We start from the raw sequence: 11,117 nt of genomic DNA on the forward strand, positions 1-11,117 counted from the left end.
ATTTTTTTAAATTCAGGAAATTATTGGTTTTACCCTGATCTCAAAAGCATAGAACAGCTAACTCTTTGAGCTCGGAGAGCTCAAAAACGTCATAAATGCAATTTTAAGCGCTTAGGTATGGAATTGGCGGGAAGTTGCAGGGATGGCCTTTAGGGTCAACCATTTTCCTAATTTTTTTTAACCATTAATTATATTGAAATCTACCTTTTCAATTCAATTATTCAATCAATAACTTTTTTTGCCATGAGTCTCGCAGTTTATAAATGTAACTAATATTTCATAGTAACGAAAATAAGCCCTGCACAGTAAAAAATTTCGCGTCAATGCGTCAAAAAATTTTGTGTTAAATATTTAACACTTTTATGTGTAACTTTAACATTTATTGTCTTCAATTAACACGAAAAAGTGTTAAATATTTAACACAAAATTTTTTGACGCAATGACGCGAAATTTTTTACTGTGTGATTAAACAAAAGGATTATTTAAAGCATTGAATTTTCAAATCTTTTCAAATTTTACCTCTTATGAAAGTTCGGTACATGCAGAATCATTTAAAATTTTTTTGTCTTTTTAGGGAGTAAACAACGTCTTACATTCAATTTTTTCAATGTATCTAGTGAAAATCGCATCGACTTGACCGTACAGAACCTCTCTCTCTCTCTCTCTCTCTCTCTCACTTACTTGTCCTTGTCCGTAAGAGCTGCACAGAAAAAAAAATTTACTTGAATCAAGTAAATAATTTTGAAGAATTTCATCTTCTTGATTTGAGTAAGAAAATTCTTAAACCAAGAAATTACTCAGGGTCTAAGCAAATTTTACTTGATTCAAGAATTTTTCGTCTTGATCCAAGACAATAAAACTCTTCAAAATTATTTTCTTGGTTTAAGAATTTTTCTTGATTCAAGTTAATTTTTTTCTGTGTGTGTACGAGAATCAAATAGAGAATGTGCTCAAATATAGAGAGATTCCACTAGAGAAGTAAAATATAGAGGTAATGCGACATGCGATAGATGGGAGAAAAAATTTTAGGCGATTGATAAAAAGTTTAAAAAAAAAAAAAAAATAGTAATAGAATAAAAAAAGCCGTTCGGCAGCCGAAATAGAAATAAATTTCTCAGGGTTAGTAAATACTTGCAGCATTATAAAAAAAAATCCAATATTATAAATCTGTGTATTGATAGATTCACTAACTCTATCTTTAAGTAACTGACGCTATCAGCAAATGACATTTATGATGTAATAACCCACTGATAAAATGTCCATTAAATCTACTGACTATACCTGTAGTATAAATTTGCTCGCTAAATTCTTGGCTTGAGTATAATAATGTCAATTCGCTTATCCTAATACACATATACTATTAAAAAATAATGTAAATAAATGTGAATTGTTTCTCAACAAATAAAACTCTATTATTAGTATTTTATGAGCTTAAAAGAATTCAGTTTGACAGAATTGTCAAGATAAAATGATGAAGAATTCATAGTTGAAGGTGAAATGGAAAGTAATTTTTTATCTACAAATAGATACATAAAAAATGTTGCTTTATTTAAAGATTTTTCAGATGCAATATACAGAAATTCGATAAGTTCTCATAAAATTGAAAAAATAGTAAATTTTTAAAAAGGCAATGCATTAAATTGATTTACGGTAAGGAAAAGTTACTTTAATTTTTATTACAGATTTATGTATTTTTGGAGTAAGATATTAAAAAAAAAAATTTTTTTAATGGAAACTTTTCAATTTTTTTCATTAAAACATTCATGATATGTTAAATTACATGTTTTAAAATTTTGATAGTAACTAACGACAATAAATTAAAAATGAAAATATAAATGGTCAAAATAGTACAATCTTTTAATTGTCAGCTATTTTTGGTCTCAGATTACACCTATAGGGAATAACATTGATTGGAGATTTTCGTTACTTAGCTGGCGATGAATTTTTTTTCATCACCATCAACAAAGCCGTAATATTTAAAAGAATAATAAACTAAAATTAAATTAATTAATTTCACTAACTAATTTTTACGATAATGTTACACAAACATTAATTCAAATTGTTGTATTTCGTAGTGGAATTACGATAATATTCATAAAACAAGCCATATCAGATTTAATTATTTTTTTTTCCTTTTTGTAATTTTTGGATATTTTTTAGTGTCCATCAAAAAATTCTTTCACGTAAATTTTGAAATGATTTACATTCCATTTCGATTTTTTTTAACATTGCTAAGTATAATTATTTTCCTTTACTCTGTTTTCATTTCAATTTAAAATTTTTACTATGTACGTTGTTCGTAAAAATTATTAATTTAAATACTAAAGGCATCCAAGAAAAAATAGTCGAAGATAGTTTCATGAGAAATAATTTTTTTTTGTAAGTATTTTTTACAATTTAATATTTTATTCTTGGTAGTGATTGTTAGAATCTAAATCATTTATATTACAATAACTTATGATCTTTCTCTTGTATCATATATTTTCCTGATTGTTAAAATTACGTAATTTGATGAACATTTTCCTCATTGGGAATTCCCGCATTAAAAGTTCATACTATATTTATAGTCTAGTCGAGAAGTGAGTTGGCTGTGAAAATAGTTAATATTCTCTTAAAAATATGGCGATTGGTACATTGGATTCAGAATTTAAGTCTTAATTAGTTAATTGTTTAAAAATTTGTTATAATCAAATAGACAAGTTGAATATTTTTGAAAAACTTTTTATTGTCTTAGTGAAATAATGATTTAAAAAAAAAATTTTTTTTTCTTAAAAAAATGTTTTGATTGTTTATAATTGTTTTTTTCATTTATCCATCATTTCAATTATTTATTAAGAAATCATTTTTTTTTCTTTTAATTTTTATTGTTCATTTTATAAGCTACTAACTGTTACCCGCCTGCTCCGCTGGGCACTTTGTAGAATTGTATAGTTTTAGATCTAGATTTGAAATTCAATTGGAGTATTATTTCGACTTGCACAGGTTCCACATTCCATCGAATCGGAAGAAGAATTGATTGAAATCCATATTGAGATGATCTTTACATAACGAATAACAGATTCTTACCAAATTTACAGCTTTTTGAAGCTATATTTTAAAAATTAAGATTGTTTATTGTTAATAAATTTATTTCGAATGATTGTTATATAAGAATCGATTCGTTTTTTTTATTTCATACAAGGTTTTTAGGCCAAAAAGTTGATTAGATTGTTTTTTTAAGTTTGAAGATGAGCTTAATCAGGCGGGTAGTTTGGAAATGACAGGGTTTTGAAAATCGTAAAATTTGATGTTTTTACCACTTCAACTTGATTTAATTACTAAACTAGACAAGATATCTAAATTTGGTAAACTGCATCGTAAAGCTCTTTTATAAAGCTTTAAATTTAACTTCTTAGAAGTGGTAATAGCCTCAATATTACTCCCTTTATATTAGAGTTCATTAAATAAAACAATGTTACTGTTGCAGCCGTTCTAGAATTATTGGCTTCATAATATAATAAACATGATGTACATTCAATAATCATGATATTTATCAGTCTTTCGTGTGATGTATTCAGGTAGGTCGTCTGTAAATATGTCACAAATTAGTTCTAAATATTGTTTTCTTCAATTTAAATTTCATCCAGTTTCAAAATTCTATTCAACTCAGAGTCATTCCTAAGCCGTCATTTAAAATTTGGACATTGATAAATCAAATCTCATAATCTTCAAAATTGTTTTATAAATATTTGAGACTTTTTACTTTACAAATAATTTTTCGAACAAAATTAAGTCTCAATCGTTTTTAATTTATTATTGAATTTTGTTTTAATCGATGAATTAAGTTATATATTATGGTTATTAATATTACTTTATAAAAAATAAATTTTCTTTTTTTTTTTTTTATTTATTTATTTATCAGTCGCATTAAGTACATGGTCATGAGCGACTTCAGTATATTACAATATATATTTTAGTGTTACATATTGATGGTTATAGAGTTTTGTATTATATTTTATTAAAAATTTTTAATTACTTTAGTTGATTTAGTAATTTGTTTATTTTGTCGATGTTGTTTAGGTCTGATGGGTCTATTTGAAAAATTTTCTTTATTTAAGAAATCTACTACCATTTCGGCTGCCGAATAGTCTTTTTTTTTTTTTTTTTTTTTTTTTTTTTTATTGAATTTTAAAATACTTTATTATTCGGTATTTGTCATTCAAGACTATCTTTTAGACAATTTATTGATTTATTCAATACATTTTTTATATGCTCGATATTTCTCACTTCTCGACGAGACTATTAAAAATTATCACAGATATTTTTATATTCTAATAACTTTATCAAAGTTTCCATATTACAAAATATCTCATAACAATATTAATAATGATCACATTAAATTTTAACACCGGTGATAAAACAGTTCGGTTGCCATGGACGCGCAAACAATAACAAATAATAAAATGTTAAGCGTGTTACAAACTTGTAAGAATCATAATATCAATAGTTTACGGAGAGTATTTACAAAAGAATTAATTTAATTAGTGAAAATAAATGTAGTGAATGATTAAAAATGACAGACGAAATAAAATTACAAGAAGCTGTGAAGAAAACACAAGATTTACTGGGTAAATACATAAAAAAGCCACCCCTTACTGACAAACTATTAAGAAAACCCCCATTTCGTTTTATACATGACATGATAACGTCAATAATAAAAGAAACTGGGTTTTTAAAAAATTTGTACAGTGAAGACGAGTTAGTTAGTACAAATATCGCAGATAAAGAAGCAAAATTAGAATACTTGACAAAATTAATTGATGCCGTTAAATTAATAACTGCCAACAATGAACTGAGTGCTAGGCCGTCTAAAATAATTTCTGGCCAAGAACCGATAAAAACTAATGAATTGTTCCATGCAATAGGGAAGGCTTTGGATAAAAAAGTGTCAAGTGATGAAGTGATTGAGCACTATAAAAATAATTTGGCCAAAAAAAGTAAAGAAAAAACTTTAAAGAAAAAGAGCAGTTCGCCTGAAATTAATTTGACCGCAAGCAATGAAAAAATTAACGCAAAAAAGACAGTGAAAAAGTCTACTGACAGTAGAGTGGGTAGTAAGGAAAGTGAGAAGAAGAAAAGCTTGCAAACGAAGCCATCTGGAGAATCGCGAAAACGAGACAATAGTGTTGATAGAAAAACTGGTGATTCAAAATCAACGAAAGATAGCTTGAAGAAAAAAGAATCGACGCTTAAGAAGAAAGAAGTTGAAAAAAAACCGGAAAAACGAGTTAGAAGTAAAGAAACTTCTGGTTCGAAGAAAGAGGTGGCTTTACCGAAGACTACTCAAGAGCCAACTCCTGTAGAAGATAAAAAAGATTCAGTCAGTAATGATACTAAAGAAGAAACGAAGGATTTAGTTGAAGAAAAAGCTGGTGAAAGTTTGGATAATAATCAACAGGTAAATCCAACTGTCGAAAGTAATGTGGAAACAATTGAACCTGTTGTTGATAAGACAGAAGATATTTTAAAGGAAACTGCTGATAAAATTGAACCAGAAGAAGGAACTAAGGTTCAAAGACTGAAAAAACAAAACAAATCTGTGGAATTGATTGACAATAAGGTAGAAGATAACAAAAATTTAGGAATTGTAAAAACTTCTTCGGGATTTTTGAGGCCTCCTACGGCGAGACCACCTAGTGCGCGACCAGCAGCACCACGTATGCGGGGTAAAACGGATTTTATAATAAATACCAATGGCGCTAATCAAATAGCGGATATTAATGTTATAGTGCAAAATTTTGATCTTAAAGAAGATGATGCTGATGATATGGTTGTTGTTGAAACTACGATTAATGATGATAGTAGTTTATTGATTAGCAATGGTAATAATAGTAATAATGCCGATTGGAATGATAAACAATTGACGCAAGAGCATGGTTATCTGGTGGCTCAAATACTGGAAACACAGCGTGAGTTAGTTAATGAAAATAATGTTGAGTTGATACCGAATAAAGTTGAAATTGAGTGGGAATCAGGTGTCAAAAAAGACCGTGATTTTGTGGTCAAAGAAATAGATAAATTACGCGGCACCATACAAAGTTTAACGCGAACAACTAATCCTCTGGGAAAACTATTCGATTTTTTACAAGAAGATGTTGAAATAATGCATCGCGAGTTACGTGATTGGCGAAACCAGTTCATTCAGATAAGAGAGCAGTTGATTGTTGAAAAGAGTAAAACGCTTAATTTATTGAAACCGCTTGAAGACTCATTGAGCGACGTCGAAAATAATATCAAGTCTCAAATGGAAAAAATTTATCAAACAAAGTCTAATGTTTTAAAAAACAATTTAAAAATTTCACAGTTAGTCAGTGGTCAATAATTTATTGTTTGTTATTTTTAAATATATTGTATTTTTATGCAATTAGTTTATTTGATTAAATTGAAAACAAAAAAAAAATTGGTTTGTTTTAATTTTTTTGAACCTTCGCGCCAATGTCTTCGGTCAAATGCGCGTGCGCATTGATGATTTATTCAATATGGCGACGGATAAATTTTATTGGTAAAAAAAATTCTATCCAGACAGTTCAAGTGATTCATGGTTTATAATTTAGTAGTAAGTGTGACTAAAGTCTCAGTAATCAGTGATCTAATAGTTGATAATCATTAAAAGCATTAAAGTTTCTATGATTAATAACAAATAAAATAATTAATATATTAGTTTAAAGAATAATTATTAATAATAGAAGGGCGGGGTTTTTGATACAACAATATTATTAATTGATAATAATAGTTATTGTTATAAATTTCTTTTTACACAATCGTGTAATGATAAATCGAAGGAATCACCAGTCAGGAATTTACTTGTGACGATAATAAATTTTAAAAACTTAATAAGTATGAGGAGCCTTTGTTGAATGACTCATTTGCCTTATCGTTTTAGTACGTGAGCATTGCCCAATTGTTAATTTAAAAATTTTTATTTATTTTCCGTATCATATTTCATTGGTAAGTATTTATTTATTTGTATTTATTTTTTTTGTTTTTATTATAAGTTTGTTTTATGATATATAAAACGATAAAATTTTTTTTTTCATTTAGTCATGATGTCAAACGTTAAGAATTTAGAGCAACAAATTGCAAGCTTGCAAATTGATAATGCCAATAATTCAAAGGAAATAAGTAGTCCAAGTGGTATTGCCGGTACTGTTAAACAAGTTAAAAAGATAGGACCTGCGGTACCACCAAAACCTAAAAAATCGCAACCACAGGTAAGCTATATTTTTAATTAATTAATTAATTAATTAATTTTTTTTTGTAATACTTACAATGATTCTGAAATACAACACTAAAATTAGCCGACTTCTTTAATTTTTTTCATTTATTTAATTATAACAAAAAAACATCTTAAAAAATTGCATGTGTAATTTTTAAAATTTTCTACATGAGAAATTTTTTCTTTTAATTTTTTTTTAAATCCTTTTTCAATAAAATAAATCATCAAAATTTTTAAATGTCGGCTAACTTAATTTTCATTTCTGAAATCAGTAAATATATGACAATTTCTTCTATTTTGATGACAAATTGAGTATATAGAAAAAAATTTTTTTTAAAAATTGCACTTGTAATTCTTTTAAATTTATGGATGTGCAATTTGTTGTTAAAATTTTTTTTATAATAATTTAGTTACAAAAATCCAAAAAATTGACAATGTATGTCAATTCCATGAAAATGAAATTAGCAGACATCTGACAATTTTCAGAAATTTTTGTATTAATAAAACTAATGCAAAAAAATTGAAAGAAAAAATTCCATTTGTAAAAAATTTGAAAAACTATACGTGCAATTTTTTAAAAATATTTTTTTATTTTTAATTAAATTACTTAAAAAAAAAATTAAAAATTTTTTGTTGTCGGTTAATTTTAGTTTCATATAAATTTAAGTATCACATACTAACATCAGAGACCATTAGCTATTTAGAGGAAAAACACTCGTCGCTTTGTAAAAATTCAATTTAAAAAAAAATGAGAAATTAGTTCTCATTTTTCGTATTTTTTATAATAAGAAAATATTCGTTATTTCAATTACTACTACTCATCACAAAAAAATAGTTCTGAAGAAAAAATTTACTTTAAATCTCTAAATCTGTTGGTATGCAAATTTATAAAAATTTTATTATCATAGGTCTATTTAATGCAATTGATAAAAAGTTTTATGAAAAAAAAAAAAAAAATCTATTTAATAAACGACTTTTCTGACATTCTACTACTATTTTTTGTTTACTATTGTTAAGTGTTAAATTATCAAGTTATTATTTACGAAAATAAATTACATTTTTATTGTTTCCAGGTACCGCAAAGTTATACCATAAAATCTCCATCAACACCATCATACAGTACTGTCTTAAATAATACCCAAATGAATGAAAAGATAAACAATTATTATGCAAATACACCACTGCCATACGTGCCGCCGAATACTGAAAAAAATGTTTTTACATCTGGATTATCATCACAACCGCCATCGACATCACAGCCATTAATAACAACGAATTCAGCAAGAGCAGATGCTCGTAATTATTACAACAACGAAAATTTTTATCAAAATGACCATTTATACAGCAACGAAATAGAAAATTTCAATGGGAAACGTACTGACGTTAATAAAGTAAATAACAGTATTACCTTGAACCCTAGATATGATGATAAAAATTATTATTTAAATATTGGAGGTAATATTCCGGCACCTCAGGCGCCAGTTATGGTTGACAACAGATCAATACACGCAACACGCAACGTTGTTTACAGTAATGTTGAACCAGCTGTACCGATACCTGTACCAACACCGATAAATTCAATAAAAGAAAAAGACATAATCTACAGTAACATCCAGTGGAATAAGCCAGAAAATACTTATTCAAACATTACAAATGCTCGTGGTAGGTTTATAAAAGTTTGAAAATTTTTAATTGAGTCGATATTATTTATTATACTATTTAATTAACTTATAGATGATTTACCACCGCCACCAGAGCCTACGGAATATATTTCATGTGTGCCTGGTTCATTTCCACCTCCTCGCGAAGAATTGCCGCCACCACCAAGTCCTGTATCATCAAGTTACAGTGAATTACGTCGTGCAACTTATGATCCTCATCATCAAACAGATTACCCTCCAGATCATCATCATCACCATCACCATGACTATCCAAATGACATTTACGGACCAAGTTCGCAGTCAAGCTCAACATATGAATCAATATATGAGCCAATAAATCCACGACCACCTTCACAGTTGTCGTGTAATTATTCAATGTACTCCGGGTATGGATCAGCAAGTACACAGCCCCCAGGTAAAGTGTCTCCCGTAAAAGAAGTTGATACTTTAACAGATTTACTAGTACAAGGTATGGAAGACAACCAAGATGACAGTGATATCTATGGAATTTGTGCACATTGCGGAAAAAAAGTAGAAGGTGAAGGTACTGGCTGCTCAGCAATGGATAAAGTATTTCACATCGATTGCTTCTGCTGCTTTGTCTGTCGTGTTAATTTACAAGGCAAACCTTTTTACTCTCTCGAAGGCAAGCCTTACTGCGAGGAAGATTATTTGAATACTTTGGAAAAATGTTGCGTCTGTACCAGACCTATTCTAGATCGTATTTTGCGTGCAACTGGAAAACCTTATCACCCGTCTTGTTTTACTTGCGTTGTCTGTGGGCAAAGTTTGGACGGCATTCCTTTTACTGTAGACGCTACTAATCAAATACACTGTATTCAGTGTTTTCACAAAAAGTTCGCTCCACGTTGCTGTGTTTGCAAGCTACCGATTATGCCCGAGCCAGGACAGGATGAAACTGTTAGAGTTGTAGCTCTCGATCGCAGTTTTCATATTCAGTGCTACAAATGTGAAGACTGTGGACTTCGTTTGTCTTCTGATGCTGAGGGTAGTGGCTGCTATCCACTTGATGATCACGTTCTTTGTAAAAGCTGTAATGCTAAACGGGTGCAGGCACTTACTTCTCACATGACTACTGAACTATAATAATTTAATCTTCAAGGTGCCATATTTTAATAATTTTTTTATATTGATAATAATTAGAATATTTTATGAGTCGATGAACATTCCACTAGTTTTTATTCCTATTTTTTAATTTAAAAGTACTGAATAATACTTATGAGCATATATATGCTCATAATGTTGATAAAAAAAAAAAAAAAAAAACATTTAATTAAGAGTATTGGATGAAATGATAATCAAAAAAAAATTTGAAATTTTTAAATTATCAATTGTTAGAAAACAATTTTTAAAACTGTTTTCATATATAGGTATATAAACTTAAGATTGTTATAAGTTTTAATTATTATTAGTTCTTTAAACAAAGTAATTAGGAAAATTTAAGACTAAAATATACAATAAGTTTAAAAAAGGCTATTGTCAAATTATAAACTTTATATGTGGTTGAAAGTAATAAGAAATATTTCATTTATTTCTTAAATAGAAAATTGTCTGTTGAACGAACAAACATCAATATAATTATTATAATTACTCAAAGTTATAAAAATATCTATTGTGATAAATAAGATATTGCGTAAATAATGTCAAACGAGCGAAATAATAATATTAGTTTTTTTTCTCCAATTAATTTGGGAATATGAAAAATTAAAAAAAAAAATCTCTCTATTTTTTCCACATTTCACAAAATAAAATACGGAAAATTTAAAACTTAAAAAAATTGGAATACGTGAATGTTTTCAATTCCATTTCCAAAAATCAATTATTCATTAAATCTCGACGTTTTGAGTTCATTAGAATTAGAGCCAAAAGGACGTATGCCGAAAAAAATTTTTTTTGCATTTTTCAACTACATTTTTACTTTTCTACATTCCCAAGTTGATTGAAAAAGAAAAAAAAAAATTTATACACCCTTTGACGTTAGAAACGCAATATGATTCTCAAATATTTGTAACCATTAACTGATATATGATAAAAACTAGTATATAATATTTGTTTTCGTTCAAATTTTTTGCAATACATCTTTATTGAAATTTGTAATTGATATTATCGACGTGTATCGCTTTGTATTTAAAATTTAATAAATAAATGGAATTTTATCATTCAATACTATAATAATTATT

At 27.6% G+C, this 11,117-nt stretch overlaps 2 protein-coding genes across 2 annotated transcripts; both read left to right on the forward strand.

Moving 5' to 3' along the window:
• The first annotated feature begins 3,995 nt into the window (after positions 1-3,995).
• Positions 3,996-6,439, forward strand: Ift54 (intraflagellar transport 54). The gene has a single exon (XM_074241820.1). The coding sequence runs from the start codon at positions 4,553-4,555 to the stop codon at positions 6,359-6,361; it is 1,809 nt and encodes a 602-aa protein (XP_074097921.1). The 5' UTR covers positions 3,996-4,552; the 3' UTR covers positions 6,362-6,439.
• A 151-nt stretch (positions 6,440-6,590) lies between these two features.
• Zyx (lipoma-preferred partner zyxin) lies at positions 6,591-11,112 on the forward strand. The gene is made up of 4 exons (XM_074241821.1): positions 6,591-6,987; positions 7,081-7,250; positions 8,329-8,917; positions 8,990-11,112. The coding sequence occupies exons 2-4, from the start codon at positions 7,083-7,085 to the stop codon at positions 10,021-10,023; spliced, it is 1,791 nt and encodes a 596-aa protein (XP_074097922.1). The 5' UTR covers positions 6,591-6,987; positions 7,081-7,082; the 3' UTR covers positions 10,024-11,112.
• The last annotated feature ends 5 nt before the right edge of the window (positions 11,113-11,117 follow it).

Source organism: Cotesia typhae, unplaced genomic scaffold (assembly GCF_013202065.1).
Source record: "Cotesia typhae breed Kobodo isofemale line unplaced genomic scaffold, CoteBio_Ctyphae contig_36, whole genome shotgun sequence".
NCBI lineage: Eukaryota > Metazoa > Arthropoda > Insecta > Hymenoptera > Braconidae > Cotesia > Cotesia typhae.